Source organism: Ornithorhynchus anatinus, chromosome 4 (genome assembly GCF_004115215.2).
Source record: "Ornithorhynchus anatinus isolate Pmale09 chromosome 4, mOrnAna1.pri.v4, whole genome shotgun sequence".
In the NCBI taxonomy this organism is placed as follows: Eukaryota; Metazoa; Chordata; class Mammalia; order Monotremata; family Ornithorhynchidae; genus Ornithorhynchus; species Ornithorhynchus anatinus.
In genome coordinates, this window is record NC_041731.1 from 36,342,342 (window position 1) to 36,369,312 (window position 26,971).

Here is a 26,971-nt window from a genome sequence, read left to right on the forward strand (position 1 = left end):
TATCTCTGGATAGATTTGGGAAAGCCAATCTCAGCAACTGTCTGACCTCAAAACTACCTTCTCCTTACCGCGCCTATCAGGGAATGCCTCTTCCAAATGAGGTACAGCCAAATCCAGTCTTCCAGAGCCAGCCTTACAGTGGTCCAGCCTTCCCCAATGCTACGATATTAAATGCCCCCACCAGGACACACCGTATGCCACGAACAGTAGTATTTATTGAATGCTTACTGCATGCAGAGCACTGTACTACACACTTGGGAGAGTACAGTACCAAAGACGTGGTAGATGCAATCCCAGTCCACAAGAATCTTAGACTTCAAGTGATATCACATTTTCCGAGCAATGACTTCTCACCATCACACATTTTCCCCTAGTCGGAAGACGTGCGCTATAGAATGATGGTGCCACACTAGCTAGGAATAAAGGAGCAGGAGACCCGAGAAGCCCCCTTTGCTGGGCCGAGCCAGTGGAATGATACAGGATGTCAAATTAGAGAATGAAAAAGAGGGAGGGCTTATTCTGCTTACAATGCTGCATCAACCCTATTGCACAGTTCATATAATGAGTGACCTCCTGCTTCCTTATCCTAGGTCTGAGTTTTAAATAGGGTGCAATTGGTTATTACTACTTAATATCCACCTAATTAGTTGGGAGAAGCTATTGCCACACCACTCAAAGCACATCTCAAAATGACCTGGTGCTTTTTTACCCGCATCCTGAATTAGTCACAAAAACCTTGTATACTGGCATTTTTTCACCTCATCTTCCTTGCTTGTGCAGAAAACACCAAATTCTCTGGAAACTGTGAACAACCTGTTTTATTTTGCCAGAGAAGAAGCTACCAGTTATTTCATTCCTGTGGTACTGTGACTGTGCACAAACCCTTTCCTGTTCACCAGTTGCACCCAGATCTCCCTTTCCTTCTCCCCAGTTATAGCATCCTTAGGAACTTGGGAATCTTTAACTCCAAATACAGCATCTCCTAGGAAAGGGCAAGGGTGGTCAAGCCCTGTGAGTACTGAATGCAAACTGTAAGCTTCCTTATGGGCAAGGAACTCTCCCAAGTGCTTAGTACAGTGCTCAGCACATAGTAAGGGCTTCCCATCTCTGGTCCATTAGGGACGAGGATCACTTTCTCCCTTAGCTTTGCCCGGTGAGACGCAGGGGGTCCTCCATCGCAAGAATGGGATCTGTGATTAACTTTTTTTGCCTAGTCCCTCAGGAAGAGCCGAGTTTCATTGCTAAAACAAGCATTTGAGACCCTTTAAGTTCATCACTGTCATAACAGCCACCTTCTACCTTTAATTCATAACAATATTTCTGCGTACAAACATGAACCGAAATATCAATATTTCTGCTTACAAACATGAAAACCCACAAAAAATGATGGCGTTCTAAATCCGTTCTTTTAAATTCATGTTTTAAATACTCGACTCATTGCCTCAGATAGACGAGGAGCATGTTCTACTCACCTGTTGGGGATCTGTAAGTCATGGCCCAAAAAAGAGAATGCAAACTGGTGTTAAAATTAATCAGTGTGAAGTGTTGGAAGGAAAAACTAGAATGCTTCGTTAATAACCTAAAGAGCTAAATATTTAATATATAGGAATATCTTAAAATTCATTTAAGATAATGACAGGTATTTCTAAGCCCTAGATAGATATCTGCATAACTGAATGGGGCTGGAGGACAACCCAGTGGGACCTGCCATAGTGCTGAGATTTCATCAGACCGGACCCCCCGCTGCGTTTAATCACTGTTAAATTACGCCGTTTTTGAGAGGGAATAAAAAAGCCCCCACTAAACGAAGTGCCTACCTCTCTCGTGCAGAGAACGTGAGCCTGTCACCGTGGCAGCCCATCTCGTCAGACTGATGATGAAATGTTCTTCCAAATTGCCCGATTCTTCTCTCCTGTAGTGCAGATTAACTTTTTCTCCTGAGTGCTTCGTTGCCCAGTAACTCTAGCAAAAAAAAAAAAAGAAAGAAAAATGTAACAAGGATCTTCAGACAGTCAGTGACTTCTGCTAGTTGCTTTACCGGTTACAGTGAGGTCCAGCGCTCTAGAATATCTGAACTTTTAAAGCTGAAAATAAATAAAAATGGAAGATGGTATTTCAATTTGAACTGATTAAAATAAGATTTGGGAGTAGGATCTTTGGTTTCAGTTTTACTTGGGAAAATTCAGCCTGAATGAAAACAAAAAACAACAACACACCCCTTGGGGCAGTGACTGTCAGTGTTTGCTGCTTGGACCCATCCGAACACCAGTGAAATAAACTAAGAGGGCTTTATTCTTCATCCATATTAAACTAAGGGATTTCTGCTTTCAAATCTCATTGGTTTGGGCAGCAGAAAATACTGAAACCATTGAGATCCCAGCAAATAGTCACCTCTTGGGCTGCCTTATTTGGAGTCCCGGGTGGCTGCATGAATTCCTCGGGATTGCCAACTTCTCATCACGACACTTGGGCCCTTGGCATCCTCCACTAGCAGACCACCACGCTGCCTCCTCAGGATTCCTCACAGGCTCTCCTCCTCATCCCTGAGGGACCTCCACCTCTATCTGCCTTGCCCGTCTCTGACGAGAGAAAAACAGACGCAGCACAGCACGGCCTCCACAAAACCTCTGGAAGACTGTGACAGCATTAGCTGTCACACACGGCGTGGCCGTAGACCCTAAGCCGTGAGGAGCTAGAAATTATGCTGCATTAGCCACAGTACCCTTCTGAGTTTAGGGTTTTTTGTTTTTATGTTCTCAATGTTTCATCTCTCCTCATGTGGCTGTCGTCAATCCCCTCATCCCTATTTCTGTTTTCAGAAGCTAAGCCCCCCAAGGGACGGGCACTGTCTAATTCCCCCCTGTAGATTCTTTCCCAGTATTTAGTACAGTGCTGTGCACACAGGAAGTGCTTAATAAACACTGTTATTACTTCTATTAACAATAGGATCGGGTTGAGTTGGCAACTCACACAAAGCGCTGTTAGCTGGTTCCTTCTCGCTTCTTCCTTGGACGGAGGATTTATCCCGTTCTCTTGGTTTGAAGATCAGAGGACCATCCTGATGTTCTCTGAGTCGCTGAGACCTGTCTCTATCTACCTATTTACATGTAAACGTCATCACAGCTTTCTCACGGGCCTTTCCAACTCCAGGAGCAGAAGCAAAGGAAAATGAGTGGTGAGAACATGCTTATAAAGAAAATAATGGACTTGATAGAATGAGCTGAATCCGACTGTATTGAAGCACCATCTAAAACCCCACTTGGTCCTTAATGTTAACGGTGCCAACAAAATGCCTTTTTGCCCCCTGGAAAGAATAAAATGTGTCAGGGCTATAGGGAAGTCATTGGCTTCATTTGGGGATTCCAAGGGCCCTGGGGAAATTAGAAAAAAGCTCCGTAGATGACAGGTCAGAGTCATTGACCACGGGGCAAAAGGGGTGGCTCCTTCCTTTCCTCCTCTCCCTCTTGCCTCCTGATCATGGGTGGGACGGCTCACTCCCTGTGGTCATTTTCACAGCACCCTTCACCGCTTGCCCTAGAGTTGGTGAACTTGGACTAAGACAGGGGGTAGGGATAGGGGAGGGGCACCAGAACCTATATCTAGCCCTGTGTGTACATGTTGGGATTTGGATGCAGGGGACATTCAGCATCAGACTCACTCTAATAATATAATAATATTAACTGAGGTATTTGTGAAGCACTTACTTTGTGCCCGGCACTGAACTAAGCACTGGGGTGGATACAAGCAAATCGGGTTGGACACTGTCCCTGTGCCACGTGGGGCTCACAATCCCAATCCCCATTTTACGGACGAGGTAACCGAAGCACGGAGAAGTGAAGTGACTTGCCCAAGGTCATACAGCAGACAAGTGGTGGAGCTAGGATTAGAACCCATGAACTTCTGACTCCCAGGCCTCTACCTAGTTGGCCGGGCACAGTTCTGGGTTGCCAACCCCTTGGGTGGAGTGCTCAAAGGTGCAGTTGGGAGCAGGCTGGATGTTGCCCTTAGCGGCCACCCAAGTCCCAGGGGAGGGTAAAAAGTGGAGGCTACTCATCATGGTAGGTCACAAGAAAAACTGTATTTAAAGGCCTCTGCTCTGTAAGCTCGTTCTGGCAGGGAAGGAGTCTGCTGATTCTGTTGTACTCTCCCAAGTACTTACCCCAGTGCTCTGCACATAAATATCATTGATCGACTGACTGAAGGCCTTTAGAGGTAGCCATGCCTCTGGCCCACTGCGCTCCTCCGTGGTTCTGTTCCTAATTCTGTAAGGGCTTTACTGTGAGACCTTAGGTCCAGGAGATCACGTTATAGAGACCCCGTTTAAGCGTTACACAATAGAGCTCACTTTCCCGAGATGGTAATGACACTGAAGGCGTAAGCCAAGTTGGCATGGGGCAAAACCGATTGCCAAATTCAATAGTATTTTAAATAGTATTTATTGAGCGCTTACTTTGTGCAGAGCACTGTACTAAGCGCTTGGAATGAACAAGTCGGCAACAGATAGAGACAGTCCCTGCTGTTTGACGGGCTTACAGCCAAATCAAGGTGGTTGCCCGTCTGGGTGAAGCTGCTGGTGCTGAGAGGCTGAGGAACCCAGGCTTGGCACATGCCCGTGGTCTGCTGGTGTTCTCGAGAATGTGAGGCTCAACCGGAAGCCCCTACCCAAATTTTTGGAGGTTTCCCTTGAAAATGCTGATGATCTCAGAACCGTATCCCCAAGCTGTACTTCTTTACCTACCTTGTTTGTCAGACACCACCTGCATCATAGGGCACACTATATGCTAACAGAATTCAGTTGTATTTATTGATGCTTATTGTGAGCAAAGCACTGTACTAAGCCCTTGGGAGAGTAAAATATAACAATAAACAGACACATTCCCTGCCTACATCGAGCTTGCAGTCTGTGGGAAGCAGCATGGCCTAGTCGATAGAGCACGGGGCTGGGAGTCAGAAGGTCACGGGTTCTCATCCCAGTGCTACCATTAGTCTGCTGTGTGGCCTTAGACAAGTCACTTCACTTCTCTGTGCCTCAGTTACCTCACCTGCAAAATGAGGATTAAGCCTGTGAGCCCTATGTGGGACAGGGACTGCATCCAACCTGATTTGCTTGTAACCAACGCAGTGTTTATTACAGTGCCTGGCACATAGTAAGTGCTTGAAAAATACCATTATTATTATTATTAGAGATAACGAGTTTACCATCCTGCTTCCCTTCCCAATTGGCTCAGAAGCCAGGGGTTCCAATTAAGAAAGCCTAATTCTTTCTTTCTCCTCAGGCCGGTTGGTATTAGCCAGCTCTTCTATGCAAAGTGAGGCGAGGGGCTGCTTCGTTTACTGTAATTAAATCAATGTCAATTGTTTTAGCCGTTTCTCGGGGACAGTTCTACATGAATATTAGCATGTTCCGCTAACCCTGACGGCCGCGGCGCTCCAGGCCTGCGACAAGCCCTTGGGGGAACGACCGTTGACCTGAGACGCCGTACCCCGGTATGCCAAGCGCATCTCAATGAGATGGGCCCGCTCTTTCACTTTCTAGTTTCTAGGGAAACCGCCGGAGCGGAACTGATTTCCCAGCTGCCTACAGATGGAAAAGAACAGAGAGAGGCTGGGAGAAGTTGAGGGGTGAGAAAAGGTGGAGTTTCTGGCTAAATTCATTAGGTCGACACACCTATCGAATTGAATAATAATAATAAAAATGATGCTAAACAAAAACAAGCAGATCGAGGTAGAAACAATCCCTGCCTGATGTGGGGCTCACAGTCTCAATCCCCATTTTATAAATGTGGTAACTGAGGCAGAGAGAAGTGCAGTAAGCGCTCAATAAATACGATTGAATGAAGTGACTTGCCTAAGGTCACGCAGCAGATAAGTGGCTGCTGTGTGAATCAATCAATCACTTAATCAGTGGTGTTTATTGAGTGCTTACTATGTGCAGGGCACTGTACTAAGCCCTTGGGAGAGTATAATACAACAGAGATAGCAGACACGTCCCTTGCCCATAATGAGCTTATGGTTGCGGCAATTTTTCTAAGTGCCAAATGAGCGCTAAGAAGAGTAAATGCCTTGGAGGAAATTCTTCACTTCTCATTTTTTCCACAGGATGACTGTCAAAAGGAACACTTAAAGGTAATTTTAAATGGAAAAGTTATCATTTTTCCTGTACATTTTCACTTTGGGTTCATTCATTTTATCTGAAAACAAAAAAGGGCATAAACTTAAGAGCCATAAACTTAAGGGCATAAACTTAAGATACCATCAGTGGTGCCAAAGTTTCATCTCGAGTGCAAGAGTAGACTTGGAGTGGAGTAGTGAATTGGCTGCTGCGAAGGGGGAAGGGGAACAGAGGCAGGAAAAGGAGGAGGGAAAAAGTGTGAGGAAGGAGAGATGATGGGAAAGGAAGAAGAAGGTACTTACCCTCACTGCACTTCAACCTCCACCACTGCCGTCACTGCTGCCATTTTGGCTACTTGGTTGAATCGACGTCACTAAACTTGGGCAAAAGAAGCAGTGGGCAGTGGCTGTGGGCTCGGCCTCAATACAAGACCTATAAGGACTGGTTCCACAAGGTTTACCCAGCCATTACTTCAGTGCAGGAATCTTGTCACTTGTCTCATCCCTGGACCATCCTCCAGGTTGCCAGAGCAGCACTGGGGGAGACAGCTATACAGCTTGTCCACACAAGACTCCAGAGATGGAGCAAGAGGAACCTCTGGCTTGGCCCTGGAATGTCCAGTGACAGCAGGGAAACCTCGCAGGCATCAGGCCGCAAACTGCAATCCGTTGTCGGGGCGGGAAGCAGGGGCAAACATCTCGGTCAAAATGCCGTCGGGGGTAAAGTCTGGTGGTAGCAGCCCAGTTCGGAAGGATCCATTCCGGAAGGAATGGTCGTGCAGAGAACGGGTAGTAGAAGTGCCGGGCTTCCAGGACGCTGCCAGCGGCATGTTGGTTTGCAATTCACAGAGGAAAACGGGCTGAAGTGGGTTAGTGAATAATACTGGTTAATTGGTTAACACCATCTGGCCGGGAAATTCCCTCCCTCCCCAGTGAGGGTCACCAAATGGGGGATCTGTCGATTAGATCCAAAAATAGTTCCACCAGCACTCTCCTGAACCTGAAGGCAGCAGGGAGGGAACTGGAGGCAGCAGAAAGGATTGGGGAAGATTACCGTGGTCAGAGCATGCAGGAGTGGGTTTGTTCTTCCCTTCTTCACAAATGCCGCCGACTCATTTCTGACCCATAGCAACTCCAAGGACACACCCTCTTCAGACTGTCCCATCTTCTGTCATCAAATCTTTCTGATGTGTGCATCCGTAGAGTCGTCTCGGTAGAAGATACGAAAATAGTTTACCATTGCCTTTCTTCCGTGCCGTAAAACTTGTCTTTGACTGGTTGATCATCCGCCTTTTACTCTTTCCCACGCCGCCGCTGCCCAGCACAGGTGACTCGACTTTGATGCTTCAGCTTAGACCTTTCCATACGGGTAGACTTTATGGCCTAGCTCCAAGCTTCATCCGCATAGGCCAACTCCCCTGCCACAATAAGACATCCATTCACAGGCGAGCGCACATCCATTCATAGGCGAGCGCTCTGTCCTTATGGAGTTTGAATAGTCCAGCTTGCCCTCTAGACTGTAAGGTCACTGTGGGCAGGGAACATGTATATTGTTGTTATATTCTCTCCCAAGTGCTTAGTACAAGTGCTCTGTACATAGTAAGCGCTCAGTAAATATGATTGAATAAAATACGATTGAATGAATGCAACACCGGGACATATGGAGAAGGAAGGGGGTTACCTTGAGGCAGGACTGGCTTCAGGTGAATAGGCTCCTCTTAAACAACCCGCTATTTTGGTCCGGTAATGGTCAAAGCTGCGGCCTAAAGTTGAGCATCATCAGCATGACTGCGGTATTTGTTAAGCACTTATTACGGGCCAAGCACGATACTAAGCGTTGGGGTAGATACAAGATGAACAGCCGCCTGGCTTAGTGGAAAGACCACACTGGGCCGGGGAGTCAGGGGACCTGAGTTCTAATTCCGGCTCCGCCACTTGCCTGCGTGTGATGTTAGGCAAGTCACTTGATCCTTCTGTGCTTCAGTTTCCTCCTCTGTAAGATGGGGCGTCAATGCTTGTTTCCCAATAATAATGATAATAATAATGGTATTTGTTAAGCACTTACTATGTGCAGAGCACTGTTCTGAGCACTAGGGTAGATATAAGGTAATCAGTTGTCCCACGTGGGGCTCACAGTCTTAATCCCCATTTTACAGATGAGGTAACTGAGGCACCGAGAAGTCAAGTGACTTTGCCCAAGGTCACACAGCTGACAAGTGACGGAGCGGGGATTAGAAACCACAACCTCTGACTCCCAAGCCTGGGTTCGTTCCACTGAGCCACGCTGCTTAGACAATTACATAGACTGTGAACCCCACATAGGACAGGGACTGCGTCCGACCTGATTATCTTGTATCTATCCCAGCACTTAGTAAAAGCACCACAATTACTACTATATTATAATAATAAGATAATTCATTCAGTCTCTGTCCCAAGTGAGACTCACACTCTAACACTGAGCTTGCCGCTGGAACAGGCCCTGGGTGGACCCTTTTTGAGCTGCAATATGTCTAGGCTAAATAAATAAATCAAAATAAATGTTGGTATCTGTTAAGCGCTTACTATGTGCAGAGCACCGTTCTAAGCGCTGGGGTAGACACAGCGTAATTAGGTTGTCCCATGTGAGGCTCATAGTCTTAGTCCCCATTTTACAGATGAGGGAACTGGGGCACAGAGAAGTGAAGTGACTTGCCCACAGTCACACAGCTGACAAGCGGCGGAGCTGGGATTCGAACCCATGACCTATGAGTCCCGAGCCCGGGCTCTTTCCACTGCGCCATGCTGCTTCTCAAGGCTAGTGCCAGGGGGCAAAATCTCCCACCATGGAGAGCAGCAGAGTCTGAAATCTTGGCGGTGCCGATAGACAGAAAGGTCCCATGGCAAGGTGGACTCCATGGGCAGAGTTTGCCCCTTGCTGAACGTCCACCTAAAATGATCACAGAGAGCCTGGCTTAGTATTTCGCTTATGCCGGATCCTTAGAAAGTTCAAGAGGTCACTTGGTTTTATGGCTGATCTGAGCTAGAACCAGGGCAGTGGTTTAGTCTCGACCACCTAGGACCACCTCAAGCTTAGCCTAGAACAGCCCCAAACCCAAGGTCTAGACTGTAGCTCATTGGGGGCAGAGAACTTGTCGACCACCTCTGTCGTCAGTGGAAAGGGCCCGGGCTTGGGAGTCAGAGGTCATGGGCTCGAATCCCGGCGCTGTCACTTGTCAGCTGTGTGACTGTGGGCAAGTCACTTCACTTCTCTGTGCCTCAGTTCCCTCATCTGTAAAATGGGGATTAAGACTGTGAGCCCCACGTAGGACAACCTGATTATCCTGTTCCTCCCCCAGTGCTTAGAACAGTGCTCTGCACATAGTAAGCGCTTAACAAATGCCAACATTATTATTATTAAAATGGGGATTAACTGTGAGACTCACAAGGGACAAGCTGATTACCCTGTATCTACCCCAGCGCTTAGAACAGTGCTCGGCACATAGTAAGCGCTTAACAGATACCAACATTGAGAAGCAGCGTGGCTCAGTGGAAAGAGTCTGGGCTTGGGAACCAGAGGTCATGGGTTCGAAATCCGGCTCTGCCACTTGTCAGCTGGGTGACTGTGGGCAAGTCACTTAACTTCTCTGTGCCTCAGTTACTTCATCTGTAAAATGGGGATTAAGACTGTGAGCCTCACGTGGGACAACCTGATTACCCTGTATCTACCCCAGCGCTTAGAACAGTGCTCTGCACATAGTAAGCGATTAACAAATACCAACATTATTATTATTATTATCACTGTCATCTCCTAAGCACTTGATACAGTGCTTTGCACACAGTAAACGCTTAATAAATGCAACTGATTAATTGGTTGATCATGCCGGGATCTAACTCAGACTCCTGGGCCTTCCCCAGTCTTATCTTACACTCCAGGGCTAGGCTAGAACTGAATCAGTCTTCTGCGGTCAGGTAGAAGAGAGTGATTTGATTAACATTCACCCTCTAATTGATTTGATTAACATTCACCCTCTAATAACAATAATAATAGTAATAGTACTTGTTAAGCACTTACTATATGCCAAGCACTGTTCTAAAAACTTGGGTAGGTATATATTAATCTGGTTGGACACAGTCCCTGTCCCACATGGGGCTCACATTCTTTACCCCCGTTTTACAGATGAGGTAACTGAGGCCCAGAGAAGTTAAGTGACTTGCCCAAGGTCAGAGAGCAGACATGTGGTCCCAGCGTGGCTCAGTGGAAAGAGCCTGGGCTTCGGAGTCGGAGGTCATGAGTTCGACTCCCGGCTCTGCCACTTGTCAGCTGTGTGACTGTGGGCGAGTCACTTGACTTCTCTGGGCCTCAGTTACCTCATCTGTAAAATGGGGATTGTGTGAGCCTCACGTGGGACAACCTGATTACCCCGTATCTCCCCCAGCGCTTAGAACAGTGCTCTGCACATAGTAAGCGCTTAACAAATACCAACATTATTATTATCTGGTGGAGCCAAGATTCGAACCCAAGTCCTCCTGACTCCCAGACCTGTGCTCTATCCACTAAACCACACTGTTTTGCCTTTCCTTGGTCCCCTCTGGGAAGAAGGCCGTCCGTTGCAGCTACCGCAGTCAATAGGAATGGGAAAATCGAGTCTCTCGTCTTCCCAAAGCGCTTAGTACAGTGCTCTGCACACAGTAAGCACTCAATAAGGCAACTGATTGACTCAGGACACATCACCAAATCACCTCCACCAGTGTCGTTTTCCGACTGTATGGGCGGGTGCCCAACACCATTTATTAAATGGGCTTTTTCTTCCATGGGATTTGGAACAATAACACATATTCCTGTGGGGAATTGCTTCCGGGGAGAGAGGTTGGGGTTCTGGGACTGTCACGGGTTTCTAACGGGCAGAGGCATGATGATCCCGCTCTCTATGTGCTCAAAGACGGTATATGGGTCTTGATCACCATTCACGTAAATGATGTCGTCGTAAAACTCCTCCAGATCGGAAGAGTTCCGGTAGTAGACGTCCAGCTTAAACTTCACCCGCTCCTCACTGTCCTTTGGGTTCTGCAGAAGTCGGGCCTGGATCTCCATGGTGGGAGCCGGCCTGTACATGGTGTGGTATCTATAAAGGAGACACACCAAGGGAAAAGACCAGATCCTGACAACTGGTGGCAGGGATGCCCGTCTTGGGATTTTTTCCCCGATGGGTAAACTGCAAGGCTGAGTTGCCTCCTGTGTATTCCAGATCAATTACTACCACTATAATGTTATCTGTTAAGTGACTTCGGTTTGCCGAGCAATGTACTAGGTGCTGGGGTAGATGTGAGGTAATCAAGTTCCATACCGGGGGAGGGAGAACAGGTATTGCATCCTCATTTTGCAGATGAGGGAACTGAGGCAAGGAGAAGGTAAATTACTTGTCCAAGGTCACAGAGCAGGTAAATAGAGCCTGAGCAGGAGCCAGGGGGGAGATGGCCTTAGAAAGAAGCAGGATCCCATTGGATTTCAGAACTGACCCCTTGTTTGGGGAAAGTTAAGTGCAGGGATGAGATGTTCTCTAAATTCTGCTTTATGAAGGGATGGCTGAATAGGCTGGGCTTTCCTTCTCAATCGTATTTATTGTGTGCAGAGGACTGTACTAAGTCATTCGGAGAGTACCCTATAACATTTGGTAGATCTGTTTCCTGCCGGGCTCCACCACTTATCTGCTGTGTGAGTGACCTTGGGCACGTCACTGTATTCATTCAATCATTCAACAGTATTTATTGAGCGCTTACTATGTGCAGAGCACTGTACTGAGCGCTTGGAATGTACAATTCGGCAACAGATAGACACAGTCCCTACCCGTTGACGGGCTTACAGTCTAATCAGGGGAGACAGGCGGACAAAAAACAAGGCAACTTAATCATGATGAATCGAATCAAGGGGACGTACACCTCATTAACAAAATAAATAGGGGAATAAAAATATATCCAAATGAGCACAGTGCTGAGGGGAGGGGAAGGGAGAGGGGAAGGAGCAGAGGGAAAGGGGTGAGGGGGGCTTAAGTGAGGGGAGGTGAAGGGGGAGCAGAGGGGGAGCAGAGGGAGCAGAAGGAAAAGGGAAACTCAGTCTGGGAAGGCCTCCTGGAGGAGGTGAGCTCTCAGTAGGGCTTTGAAGAGGGAAAGAGAGTTAGTTTTATGGAGGTGAGGAGGGAGGGCATTCCAAGACAGCAGTAGGACGTGGGCCAGAGGTCGATGGTGGGATAGGCGTGAACGGGGGACGGTGAGGAGGTGAGCGGCAGAGAAGCGGAGCGTGCGGGGTGGGCAGTAGAAAGAGAGAAGGGAGGAGGGGTAGGAGGGGGCAAGGTGATGGACAGCCTTGAAACCCAGAGTGAGAAGTTTTTGTTTCGTGCGGAGGTCGAAAGGCAACCACTGGAGGTTTTTGAGGAGGGGAGTGACAGGTCCAGAGCGTTTCTGCAGGAAGATGATCCGGGCAGCGGAATGAAGAATAGACTGGAGCGGGGAGAGACGGGAGGAAGGGAGATCAGAGAGAAGGCTGACACAATAATCCAGTCGGGATATTATGAGAGCCCGTACTGGTAAGACAGCTGTTTGGATGGAGAGGAAAGGGCGGATCTTGGCGATATTGTAAAGGTGAGACCGGCAGGCATTGGTGACGCATCGGATGTGTGGGGTGAATGAGAGAGCCGAGTCAAGGATGACACCAAGGTTGCGGGCTTGAGAGACGGGAAGGATGGTCGTACCGTCCACAGTGACAGGGAAGTCAAGAAGAGGACAGGGCTTGGGAGGGAAGATAAGGAGCTCAGTACTTCTCTGTGGCTCAATTACCTAATCTGTAAAATGGGGATTGAGACTGTGAGCTCCTCATGGGACAGGGACTGTGTCTAACTTGATTTTCTTGTATCTACCCCAGCGCTTAGTTCAGTGTCTGGCATATAGTAAGTTCTTAACAAATACCACTGTCATCATTATTAGTAGAATTATTATTAAACTATAAACAGATTCCTGCCTTTTTCCAAATGGGTGGCACACCCTGGAGGAAAGAACTAGTTTAACCCAAAGTCTGCCACTGGCTGTTACTGTGATCTTGGGCGAATTAATTAACCTCACTGTGCCTCTCAGCTTACCCGTCTGATAGAGGGGCCCTATAATATTTTATAGCCCTGGGGCAAATGGATGGGATGAACTAACCTCAAGAGTTTTCCATAGTAATTATGATATTTGTAAAGTGCTTACTATGTGTCAAACACTCTTCTAGTGGTGGGGTGAACACAGGCTAATCACATCAGATGCAGTCCTTGGCTCAACTGGGGCTCACGGTTTAAGAGGGAGGGAGAACGGGTAATTAATCTTCATTTTTAAGGATGAGAAAACTGAAGCACAGAGAAATTAAGTGACTTGATCAAGGTCACATGGCAAGTAATTTGGCACAGCTGGGATTAGAACCCAGATACACTGGATCCCAGGCCTGTGTTTCATTAGGGCATTCTACTTCCATTCCTGCCAAACATTTGGAGCTGGATTATCTCATGTTTTGAATGGACTTGGCAGCTGGGTGACTGTGGGCAAGTCACTTCACTTCTCTGGGCCTCAGTTACCTCATCTGTAAAATGGGGATTAAGACTGTGAGCCTCACGTGGGACAATCTGATTACCCTGTATCTCCCCCAGTGCTTAGAACAGTGCTCTGCACATAGTAAGCGCTTAAGAAATACAAATACCAACATTATTATATTCATAGAAGATTTAGAATGAGACATCTTGGGGATCCCGGGGTGTTTACAACCCCCTTTGCCTTATGCTATCCTGCAGAGACAAACTCAAACTCAAATCCTGCAGAGAAGCAGTGTGGTCTAAATGGTTAGATCACGGGCCTGGGAGTCAGAAGGACCTTGCCTGCTGTGTGACATTAGGCAAGTCACTTAACTTCTCTGTGCCTTGGTTACCTCATCTGTAAAATGAGGATTAAGACTGTGAGCCCTTTGTGGATAGGGACTGTGTCCAACTGATTAGCTTGTATCTACCCCACACCTTAGTACAGTGCCTCACAAATACCACGTAAGTGCTTAACAAATACCATAAAAAAGGTCTTTCAAAATATGGGAAAATTTACCTCTTTATTCTTACGACATTCATTTTACTGAAGGACCATTAAGTCCAAGTTGTCTCTGTTCCTTTTGATTTCAGAAAAAGCTTTTCAGTCAGTCAACTGTATCACTTGCTTACTGGGTGCAGACCACCGAATTAAGCGCTTGGAAGAGTACGATATAACACAATGAGTTTACAGACTAGAGGGACTGCATTATCAATTATGATTGGCTGGGGGGGGGTCGCTCTCCAAGTTACTCAGCCCTGAATGTCTGGTACAAACCTTTCTCCCGTAACCGGATCCAACATTCTCTGAGACAGTCGTTCCGTGATGGAATCACTCGGCACGTTCAGGAAAAACACCCTGTGGTGGAAAAACAAGAATGAACAGCACCATCACCTGGGCCTCAAGATCACAAGGGCAGATTAGACTGCAAGCCCGTCACTGGGCAGGGATTGTCTCTATCTGTTGCCCAATTGTACATTCCAAGCGCTTAGTACAGTGCTCTGCACATAGTAAGCGTTCAATAAATACTATTGAATGAATCTTGCCCTAATAAATAAGCCAAGAAAGGAAACAGTTCAACAACTGGGTCCAGGTGTACCAGACCATCATACAACCGTCACTACTGATGGGCATCCAGCACCCATCAAAAACGTGTCACCCCTTTAATGAAATGATGATCTCTGTCCATGTTATTCAAATGTATTTCTCCACTTGCCACCCATTTATTCTCACTCATTCAAAATGTTCATACATCCCACCTACCTGGTCTAGTCCCCCGTTATTGGAAGGATTAAACGGGCTTCTCTTCTAAACGATCCAGCAATAGATAGTCCCCATTTTACAGATAAAGTAACTGAAGCACGGAGAAGTTAAATGATTTGCCCAAGGGCACACAGCACATATGGGGTGGATCGGGATTAGAACCAGGGTCCTCTGACTCCTAGGTCTGTGCATTATCTACTAGGCTGCACTGCTCCTCAGTTGCCCCCAACCCTGATTTCCTTTAGGACTCATCTAATTTTTCCTGAACAAGTCTATTACAGGTATTTCTGATGAACTGAACTGACCAATTATCTGAACCAGGTCCAGCTTGGTTGGCTAATAATGGAAAAAGTCTGGGTGGCTAAGCAACTGTCCAAGATCATTTTTTTTATGGTATTGGTTAAGCATTTATTATGTTCCAGACATAGGAACATATGTTCCAAGACATATGTTCTAAGACATAGGACTTAGCTCTGGAGTAAGTACAAGAAAATCAGGACGGACACAGTCTGTCCCACGTAAGGCTCTTAAACCCCATTTTACAGATGAGTTAATGGAGGCACAGAGAAGTTAAGTGACCTGCCCAGTGTCACACAGCCAGGGTTAAAACCCTTCACAACCTCGCTAAAACTGTTACCTCCCAACCGAACCGTTACCGCGTTAGTACAGTCACTCATCCTCTCCTGCCTTGATTACTCTATCAGACTCTTTGCTGACCTCCCAGCCTCCTGGATCTCCCCATTCCAGTCCACACTTTACTCTGCTGCCCGGATCATTTTTCTACGGAATCGTTCAGGACACATTTCCCCACTCCTCAAGAAACTCCAATGGTTGTCCATCCACCTTCGCCTCAACTTCACCTTCGCAAAAACTCCTCACAGTTGGCTTTAAAGCACTCAATCACCTTGCCCTCTCCTACTTCACCTCCCTATTCTCCTACTACACCCCAGCCAGCACACTTTGCTCCTCTAATGCTAACCTTCTCACTACATCTCGATTTCCCCTATCTCGCCACCGGCCCCTCGCCTTCGTCCTCTCTCTGGCCTGAACACCCTCCCTCCTCAAATCTGACAATTACTATTCCTTCCCCCCGCCACTTCAAAGCCTGATTGAAGGCACATAGGCCTTCTCTGACTATGCCCCCCTTTCCTCTTCTCTCATTCCCCTCTGTGACACCAAGACTTGCTCCCTTTATTCATCCTTCCTCCCAGCCCCACAGCGCCTATGTACATATCTGTAATTCATTTATTTATATTGGTGTCTGTCTCTCCCTCTAGACTGTGAGCTTGTTGTGGGCAGAGAATGTGCCTGTTTATTGTTATATCATACTCTCCCAAGCTCTTAGTACAGTGCTCTGCACACAGTAAGTGCTCAATAAATATGATTGAATGAGTGAATGAAGAACCCAGGTCCTCTGACTCCCAAGCCCATCCTCGTTCTCCTAGACCACCCTGCCTCCTCCTGATATTCAGATCTAATTTGAGTTTGGAAATCTGGATTTCTGATTCTCTGAATATGCCCAGGTCCAATTTGTTTGGATGATCAGCTCTTCCCTGGAAATGTAACATCACTTTCTTCCAGAGAAATGGAGGAATAATGGGGACCCTGGTACTTTGGTGAAAAGGGTAATTTCCCTTATCCTGCCTTCGAGGCCAACCTCTCTGTGTTATTTTACCATCCCAGGGGTTTGCTTCATGCCGACGCCAGAGTGCTGTTTTACTGTAAGCGGGTTGGCCAGATCTGATGAAAAGCTTCAAGTCCCCTCGACGTACACGAAGATTACCAGGTATCTTTGTCGGCCTGGAAGTTATGAAAATCCCATCCGCCCCTTTCAAATGTTTTCCAGTAATAACTTCCATTCACAAGGTGCTTCGCCACCACCGCCTCCAAATAAAACATTCAAGACTAGGGAGATTCCAAAGGCAAGGGAAAGGGAGCTGTTGCAATGTTCTTTCATCCCCTTCAATCTCAACATGTTTTTCCTCTTTATTTGTGGGGCCCAACCATGGCACCAAAATGGGACTGTCAGAACAGCTAGCAGCTGATGCTGCCTCTGCTGATGAATATGCTAGCAGGAAGGAACCTGGCTTAGAAATCCCAGGTAATTGATGCTGCTTCATTCCCCAATAAACAAACAAAACCCTATTGAAAGATTTTTAACCTGGCATATCAAGCCCGCTTGTCATCATTCAGGGTGACGACTCAAAAATGACGGCTGGATCTGAAGCCCAAGGGCACAAAATTGGTATTTAAAACGCCGTACTCTGCAAGCCTTGTTTCAGGCGGGCTCTCTCTCCACACTGGAGGCTTCTGATTATCCAGTGGCAGTGTCACCATTAAAGCAAAGTGTCGGGATGTAGCATGGGAGCACCCTCCTTATCTCATCTAAGGCAAGAAGCTTTTCTTTTTTGTTTCCCTTTCACAGCAACAGGACAGAAAATATAAGGAACAAAACAGTTCATGCCGTGCAGTGAGTCCTGTTGGATCTCAGATGAGATCTTTCTTGAACATGGGTTCTAATCCTGACTCCACCACTCATCTGCTGTGTAACCTTGAACGAGTTATTTACCTTCTCTGCGCCTCAATTATCTCATATGTAAAATGGGGATTAAATACCTATTTCCCCTTCTACATAGACTGCGAGTCCCACATCTGGGCAGGGACTCTGTCCGACCCGGTTAATTGTATCTACCCCAGCACTTAGCACTGTGCTGGGCACATAGTGAGCACTTAACAGATACCACAATTATTACTGTAATCATTTTTACTACTATTACTCCTAGTAATAATATATATTAATATTAATAATACTAATAATATAATATTACTCCTGTCTCTCCCTGCTTTTGTACTTCACTCTGCTGCCCTGATTATCTTTACGCAGAAGTGCTCTGGGCATGTCACTGCCCTCCTCAAAAATCTCCAGTGGTTGCCTATCGACCTTCGCATGAAGCAAAAACTCCTCACTCTTGGCTTCAAAGCTCTCCATCACCTTGCCCCCTCCTACCTCACCTCCCTTCTCTCCGTCTACTCTCCACCCCGCACGCTCCGATCCTCTGCCACTAACCTCCTCACTGGGCCTTGTTCCCGCCTGTCCCACCGTCGACCCACGTCCTACCTCTGACCTGGAATGCCCTCCCTCCTCACAGCCACCAAACTAATTCTCTTCCCCTCTTCAAAGCCCTACTCCTCCTCACCTTCTCCTCACCTCACCTCCTCCAGGAGGCCTTCCCAGACTGAGCCCTCCCTTTCCCGCTGCTCCACCTCCCCCTACTCCCTTCCTTTGCTCTACCCCCTTCTCCCCCCACAGCACTTGTATATATTTGTACATATTTATTGCTCTATTTTCTTAATGACCTATGGTTCTATTTATCTATTTTGATGGTAGTGATGCCTGTCTAGTTGTTTTGTTGTCTGTCTCCCCCTTATAGACTGTGAGCCCATTGTCTCCGTTGCTGAATTGTACTTTTCAAGTGCTTAGAACACTAAGCACTCAGTAAGTGCTCAATAAATAGAATTGCATGATTGAACGAATGAAATACTACGTAGGGCTGGAGGCCAGGGATTAGCAAGGGGATTACTAGTCTTGGGAACAACTAAAATATCTTGGTCACTAGGACCACAAAACCCATTCCTGGAGCCAATTATTAATAGTAATGGTACTTGTTAAGCCCTTACCTAATGCCAGGCACTGTACTAAGCACTGGGGTGGGTATAAGCAAATCATGTCTGACATGTGGAGCTCACAGTTTCAACCCCGTTTTTCCGATGAGGTAACTGAGGCACAGAGAAGTGACTTGCCTGAGGTCACAGAGCAGACAGAGCAGAGCAGACAGATAGGAGCCCTCTATCAGTGGTGGATATTAAACAAGCAGCATGGCTCAGTGGAAAGAGCAAGGGCTTGGGAGTCAGAGGTCATGGGTTTGAATCCCGGCTCTGCCGCTTGTCAGCTGTGTGACTGTGGGTAAGTCACTTCACTTCTCTGTGCCTCAGTAACCTCATCTGTAAAATGGGGATGAAGACTATGAGCCCCACGTGGGACAACCTGATCACTCAGCATCTACCCCAGCACTTCAAACAGTGCTTTGCACATAGTAAGCACTTAAAAAATACCAACATTATAATAATAATAATAATGATATTTGTTAAACATTTACTATGTGCCATGCACTGTACCAAGTGCTGAGGTAGATACAAGCAAATCAGGATGGGCACAGTCCCTGTCCCGCACAGGGATCACAGTCCTAATCCCCTTTTTACAGAAGAGGTAACTGAAGCACAGAGAAGTGAAGTGACTTGCCCAAGGCCACAAAGCAGGCAAGTGGTGGAGCCAGGATTAGAACCCATGACTTCCTGACTTCCAGGCCTGTGCTCTATCCACTACACCATGGTTACTGAGTACCTACGTGTGCAGCGTACTGTACTAAGTACTTGGGAAAGTACTATGGAATTGATGTGATCCCTGCCCACGAGAATCTTACAGTCTATGGGGGAGACGTAGAATAAAATAAATTAGTTGTAGGAGAAATAGTGGAGTATGAAAAGCTTAAGTATTGTGGGGCTGGAGTGAGTATCAAAGTACCTAAATTCACAGTCTTCACAGAAGGGAGGGCAGATAAGGGAAATATAGGGTTTAGTCTGGGAAGGCCTCTTGGAGAAAATGTGACTTTGAGACGGTTTTGAAGGTGGGGAGAGTGGTGGATTGTCAGATATTGAGGGGGAGGGTCCAGTGGAGGATGTGGTCTAGGAGTCAGCAGCAGGATAGACTAGATGAAGGTATAGTGAGTAGGTTGATATCAGAAAAGTGGAGTATGAGTGTGGGGTTGGGTTGCAGTAGGAGATCAGTGAGGTTAGGTAGGAGGAGGAGAGCTGATTGAGTGCCTTTAAGCCAATGGTGAGGAGTTTTTGTTGGATGGGGAGATGGATGGGTAATGATTAGAGGTTTTTGAGGAGTGGGGAGATAAGGGCAGTTTTTCAGATAAATGATCCGGGCAGCAGAGTGAAATAAGGATTGGAGTGGGTAGAGGCAGGAGGCAGTGAGGAGGCTGAAGCAGTAATCAGAGCAGAAAATGATGAGTGCCTGTATCAGCAGTTGGATGGAGAGGAAAGGACAGAACTATTGTGAAGTTCTGTGATATGTATTCACTGGATGCATGGGCAGGGACCCCTGCTCTACCACCTTCTCCCTAGTGGTCCTAGTGACCAAGATATTTTAGTTGAGAAAAGAAGAATTAATCACCTTTGCTGGGCAGATCCTTCATAGAGTATGGAGATCACTGTCTTTCTAAAAAATGCCCAGAAACCGGAGAAGGTTTGGAGAAGAGTCACAAAAATAATGAAAATCTTGGAAAATAAGTCCCAGGAGGAAAGATGAACAGATCTGGGGTTGTGGGGCCAGTTAGTGAGAAGTGATTTAATAATTTTATTCAAAACTATATGAAGAGTTTTTATGGGGAGGATGCTGACTGTTTTTTCTCTATTACAATAGAGGACTGAACCAGAGGCAATAGGTTCAAATTGAAGCCCAAGAGACTGTGGTTAGTCAAACAGAGTGAGAGATGTCTGTGTAATATTAAGAGTACTAGTTGTAGTGGTGATTACTGAACACCAAGTGAATTCAGTGTACTACGCTTGAAAAATTATAACAGGAGCACAAGATAAGTTCTCTGCCCACTAGGAGTCTACAGTCTAATGGGGGAAATGGACATAAAAATATTTACAAATTAGGGAATTAGAATAAATAATTAACTGTATAATTTAATATACATCTATACACGGGTGCAGAGGATAAGTATAAATGAATACCTAAGTGGTAGATGTCATTGTCAGCTCAGCCACTTATCTGCTCTGTGACCCTGGCTACAGAAGGCATACGATGCCTAGCCTCAAAGAGCTAAGAGGAAGATGGTATCAAAACACATAAGCACATGTGAAATATAAACACCCAATCCTATACAAAAGTCACTATAGCCAAACGGTGATATTTTCTCAAGTGCAAATATCTCTCTAGCCGTTGGATTCCATGAAATGAGGCGGATATCTCTGGATTATAGTTTTTCAGACCTGGAAAGTATTTCTCTGGAATTTCCTGCTGCTCATTTTTGTGGTCTTCATTCTTTTGTGTTATTTTGTTTTTTCTACTCTGCTTCTTTCTCTGGGCCACTGATTGCCGGAATTGTGCAAAGAAGGCAGGGGTCCTAATCTCAGCTTCATTCTATAATTTGGTCTCCTTCACATAGTGCTGACTGCAGAGACTGTAATTCATCGCAGAAAATCTCTCCATAAACCTCTTTAGAATTCAGGCTCTCTGAGGGCACCGTAACAAGTGATGCCTTCGGTTAAGGGAAATTTAGAGTAGAAGCTGCTGAAGTTGGGCAAAGGAAGGCAAAAAATAGGATTGTAATAAAAGAAAAACAAGAAATTCAAACGATAGTCTAGAATCTATCAATCCATCAATGTTATTTACTGAGCACTCACTGTGTGCATAACACTGTACTAAGCGTTTGGGAAAGCACAGTATACCAGAGTTGGTAAGACATTCCCTGCCTACAAAGGCCTTTATTCTAGAGCTGTTATTTCATTTAAACAAAAGAAATTATAGGTGAACATCAGAGAAAACATATGAGATAAAATCTGTAGCAGGATTCTTCTTTTCCTACACACTAAACTCATAACAAGATTGATGATGCTGTCTAAAGAACCATTCAGAGTTATCTCTGTCTATAATTCACATGATAATTGATTAAATGTGAAACAGCAGACACACCAGAATGTCTACTGTTATTTAGCTGGAGGAATCACTTTGGGAGGGAGTGAAGAAAGAACATGCTTGGGGAGGAGGATTTAGTGCAGTGAGATTTTCAGTACATGGGTAGAGGAAGGCTATTTTGAATGAAAGATGGCTCAAAGCTGTGACTGGGAGAGGGAGCTGAAAGGAGCGTTGAAGGAAAAGAAGCATAGGAAGAAAAGTTAAATACTGAATTAGGTTCCCAAGTGTAGGATGACACTGTTAGGTCTCTCATTCGGTCTGCCATTAAACTCTGGTGCTTTTTTTCCCCCTCCACAGTATTTTTGGGATCTTCCCCTTCCTCTCCATTCAAATCAGTAGTGGGAGTCCCTCAAGCTCAATTTTGGGTCCCCTTCTATTCTCCATCTACACCCACTCCCTTGGAGAACTCATTTGCTCCCGTGGCTTCAACTACTATTTCTATGATGATCATACCCAAATTTACTTCTCTAGCCCTGTTCTCTCTCCTTCTCTGCGGTCTTGCATTTCCTCCTGCCTTCAGGACACCTCTACCTGGATGACCTGCCGACACCTCAAACTAAACACGTTCTAAACAAAACTCCTTACCTTCCCACCTAAGCCCTATCCTCCTCCTGTGTTTTCCATCACTCTAAGCAATATCACTATCCTCCCTATTTCACAAGCCCGTAACCTTGGCATTATCTGTAACTCATCTCTTTCATACAACCCACATATTCAACCTGTCACCAAATCCTGTAGGTTCTATTTTCACAACACCTCTAAAATCCACCCTTTCCTCTCCATCCAAACTGTTCTATGCTGATTCAAGCACTTATCCTATCCTGCCTTGACTACTGCATCTACCTTTTCACTAACCTCCTGTCTTTCCCCACTGAGTCCATACTTCATTCTGCTGCCTGAATCGTTTTTCTAAAAAAACAGTCCACCACTCCCCACTCCTCAAGAACCTCCAAAGGTTGCCCATCCACCTCCACTTCCAACAGAAACACCTTACACCGATTTTAATAATAATAATAATAATTACGGTATTTGTTAAGCACTTATTACATGCCAAGCACCGTACTAAGCACTGGGGTGGATACAAAGTAATCAGGTTGTCCCACGTGGGGCTCACAGTCTTAATCCTCATTTTACAGATGAGGTAACTGAGGCACAGAGAAGGTAAGTGACTTGCCCAAAGTCACATAGCTAACAAGCGGCGGAGCCGGGGTTAGAACCTACAACTTCTGATTCCCAAGCCTGTGCTCTTTCTGCTAAGCCACGCTCCTTCTCACTCAACACTCAATCAGTTTCCCCTTCCTACCTTACCTCACTGATCTCCTAACCCAGCCCAGACTGCACACTTCACTCCTCTAGCACCACTGTGTCCCCTACCTCATCCATCTCATCTTGGAACCCCCCAACTCTGTTTTATTGTACTCTCCCAAGCCCTAAGTACAGTGCTCTGAACAGAGTAAGAGCTCAATAAATACTACTGATTGATCTATTTCCCACATCCATCTTCTGGCCTGAACTCCTCCTCTCCCCATATAACCAGACCCCAGCTCTCCCCATCTTTAAAGCCTTATTAAGGTCACCTCTCCTCCAAGATGCCTTCCCTGAATAAGCCTTCTTTTCCCTGACTCCCTCACTCCCAGCCCCACAGCTTTTATTTCCACACTTTATTCATTTAATGGCTGTCTCCCCCTCTAGACTGTAAGCTGGTTGTGGGCAAGGAAAATGTCTACCTTGTATTGTACTCTCCCGAATGCTTACTACAATGCTCTGCACACGGCAAACACTCAGTAAAAACCACTGATTGATTATGTGGCTGACTGATATCTGATTCTTCACTTGTCTCCCTGCCTTCAGTCCAACCTTCACTCTGTTGTCCTGTTTATATCTCCCCTCTCCTTAAAAACCTTCAAAGGTTAACCATTCCTGCATGCATCAATCAGAAACTCCTGACTACTGGTTTAAGCCAGTATATCCACTTTCTCCCTCTTAATAATCTACTCTCCCCTCCCTCTACACGCCTGTCTGTACTCCTTGTTCCTCTCTAGTAACTTACTGTTCCCTGACTTCATCTTTCTTACTTTTGACTCCTTGGACCCACCCTTCATCTTGTCTGGAACTCCCCCCTCCACCTTATAAATTCTCCAGACCCTGTCTTTCCCTTTCTTCAAAACTATTCTGAAATCCCACCTCCTCTAGGAGGTGTCCCTAGATTAATTTTTCTTCTTTACAGATCATATCCTCCCAATTACATCCTCTGCCTGTTTCCACCACCTGCCCTTCATAACCACCCAGCCACATAGACTTGCATAATCTATTAAGTACTCAGTTATCCCCACATTCACCTTTCCGTTCTCTTTTTCTTCCCATCTGTAATTATTTTGTGTCGTCTTCCTAGATTGTGTCCTCACTATATTGTAAACTCCTCAAGGACAGGAACTGTGTCTCTGGATCACGTCTTTTAACTACTGAATAATATTAATGATGGCATTTGTTAAGTGCTCATTATGTCTTAAGCACTGTTCTAAGCACTGGGGTATATACAGCTAATCAGGTTGGACTCAGTCCCTGTCCCACATAAGGCTCACAGTCTTTAATTCACATTTTATAGATGAGGAAACTGAGGCCCAGAGAAGTTGTGACTTGCCCAAAGTCACACAGCAGACAAGTGGCAGAGCCAAGATTAGAATCCAGGTCTGACTCCCAGGCCTTTGCTCTAACCACTATTCTCCCAAACTTTTAGTTCAGGGATTAATTAGTTAGTGAAAGTTGGAAGTAGTCTAATTTCTTCTGGGTTAATGAAGGTGGCAAGCAGTGATCTCTAGAGATGCCGTGAGGAATAACTTAGTCTTGAAAATAAACACAACATTTTTGCCCAACCCTCCCTAGCCTAGTGACAATATAAGTGATCTGATGAATGAATGAATTAATTAAAAGCATTGGACTGAGCACTGGGGAAGGTACAATAGAGTTAGTAGATACTCTCCCTGCCTTCAAGGATCTTACAGTCTTGCAGGAGAGACAGACACTAAAGTAAATGACAGGTTAGGGGAAGCAACAGAATATAAAGATAGGTACATAAGTGCTGTGGGATTGGGGTAAAGTGGAAGTAACACAGGCACATTTTTCTCTTTCATTATAAAGCAGCTGCTTGCTTAATGTGTGACGTTGACAAGTCACTCTACTTCCTGGTGCCTCAGTTTCCTCATCTGTAAAATGGGTTATTCAACAGCTGTTCCCCCTCCCATTTAGATTGTGAGCCCCATGTTTGGGCAGGAAATGTATCCAAATTGATTATTTTGTATCTACCCCAATGCTTTGTACAGTCCTCGGCACACAGTAGGAGCTTAACAAATACTATAATTATCATTATCATTATTATCATCATCATTATTTTCCTGCCATCTGCTTTTGACAGTTGGATGCAATCTTTCTCAGAGCCAGGGGGCTGAATTCGATGCTCTTTTGAGGCCTCTTCTGACTCTCTCAGATTTGACCAATACCTGCCAAAAGTGGAGAGGTGACTTTTACAAGGCGATCATGAAGATAACAGCCCTGAAGATCTTTACTGAGATTCAGAGATTGCAACATATGATCGGACAGCAGACTTAGAATCCTGGAACCGCCAGAAGCCTCAAACATCTCCCACCCGTACAGTGCAGTTTGTTGGGGTTTTTTTACTTAAAGTCAAATTTAGTTAAAATTAAAAGTCCCTAAGTCTCTTACTTTTATCCAACCCAATCCCCATTCTGCACTCAGCTGCAGAATTTCCACTCTTCCTGCTCTCTATTCCTTATAGGAGAGGCTCCCTCTGGCCATTTCTTGTTTAAAACAGTGCATAATTGATAGTGGCAAATCTACCCCAGCTGTGTCTAAAACCTCTCCAGGGGCACAAAAACACTCTCTATGACTGTCATTACCTACTAAATTAGCAAGCCCTCCTGGCAGTTTACAATGCACCATACAAAACACATCAATCTGGTTTAAGAAAAATGACCCCTGGAGCACATTCCTGCATAATCCGGATCCATTTTCAAGTAATATTCGAGTTGTTCCTCCTCACCACAGGGAAGGAGAAAATAATCCCTCCCCTCACTGCCACCCAACAAACCTAAGAGGCACCTGAAATGTTTGCTCTGGAAAGCCTCAGAGTTCAGTAAACTTTCCCAGGAGGACGTTAAAAAACCAGAAACAGGAGTGGCAAACATGCATTGCTGCTGGGAACTTCGTTTTTTCTCCACTAAGTGACCCGGGTATACAGACTTCTCTCTTATTCCTGGTGCGAGTCTGTCAGTCACTCAATAGTATTTATTGAGCTCTTACAGTGTGCAGAGCACTGTACTAAGCGCTTGGGAGAGAACACTGTAAGAGTAAACAGACATATTCCTTGCTCACAAGAAGCTTAAGAGTCTAGAGGAACAATGGGAGGTACAATGGACTCATTACTGTAAATTCCCTGTAGGTAGGGAACGTACCTCCCAACTCTGTTATATCATCCCCCGTTCTCGCCTTTCCCGCCGTCGACCCCTGACCCACGTCATCCCACTGTCCTGGAATGCCCTCCCTCCTCACCTCCCCCAAACTCACTCTCTTCCCCTCTTCAAAGCCCTCCTGAGAGCTCACCTCCTCCAAGAGGCCTTCCCAGACTGAGCTTCCCCTTTTCCCTCTGCTCCCTCTGCTGCCTTCACCTCCCCTCAGCTAAGCCCCCTTCCCCCCTTTCCCTCTGCTCCTCCTCCTCTCCTTTCCCCTCCCCTCAGCACTGTGCTCATTTGTATATATTTTTATTACCCTATTTGTTAATGAGGTGTACATCCCCTTGATTCTATTTATTGCTAATAAGTTGTCTTGTTTTTGTCCGTCTCCCCCGATTAGACTGTAAGCCCGTCAATGGGCGGGGATTGTCTCTATCTGTTGCCGAATTGTACATTCCAAGTGCTTAGTACAGTGCTCTGCACATAGTAAGCGCTCAATAAATACTACTGAACGAATGAATGAATGTACTCATCCAGGTGCTTAGTACGGTGCTCTGCGCACAGTAAGTATTCAATAAATATGATTGATTAGCTGATGGGAGCAGCCTGAAGAGAATAACTCTCTGAGATACTGTCTCTTTCTCTCCCCTGGATATGTGGCAGTACAGTACGGCAGGCAGGCGGCTTCCAGAGATCAATCAACCAATTGATAAATGGAATTTATTGAACATCTGACTGCAAAACACTATTTTAAGTTTCTGAGAGAAGCAAGACACATGCTCTCTGC

The 26,971-nt window shown here is 45.9% G+C and overlaps 1 protein-coding gene and 1 long non-coding RNA gene across 2 annotated transcripts in view; both read right to left on the reverse strand.

Annotated features, from left to right (window-relative positions):
- Positions 1-1,745: 1,745 nt before the first annotated feature.
- Positions 1,746-7,628, reverse strand: LOC114811167. Its single transcript, XR_003758847.2, has 3 exons — positions 6,415-7,628; positions 2,971-3,144; positions 1,746-1,962 (listed from the first exon to the last, which is right to left on the reverse strand). It is a non-coding gene; the product is annotated as an uncharacterized LOC114811167 (long non-coding RNA).
- Positions 7,629-10,839: 3,211 nt separating this feature from the next.
- Positions 10,840-26,971, reverse strand: part of AK8 (adenylate kinase 8) — a 139,003-nt gene continuing 122,871 nt past the window's right edge. The window contains exons 12-13 of the mRNA XM_029062243.2: positions 14,464-14,544; positions 10,840-11,213 (exon numbers count right to left, since the gene is read on the reverse strand). Of these exons, the coding sequence (XP_028918076.1) occupies positions 10,976-11,213; positions 14,464-14,544 (319 nt within the window). The 3' untranslated portion in view covers positions 10,840-10,975. The remainder of the gene's footprint in view (positions 11,214-14,463; positions 14,545-26,971) is intronic.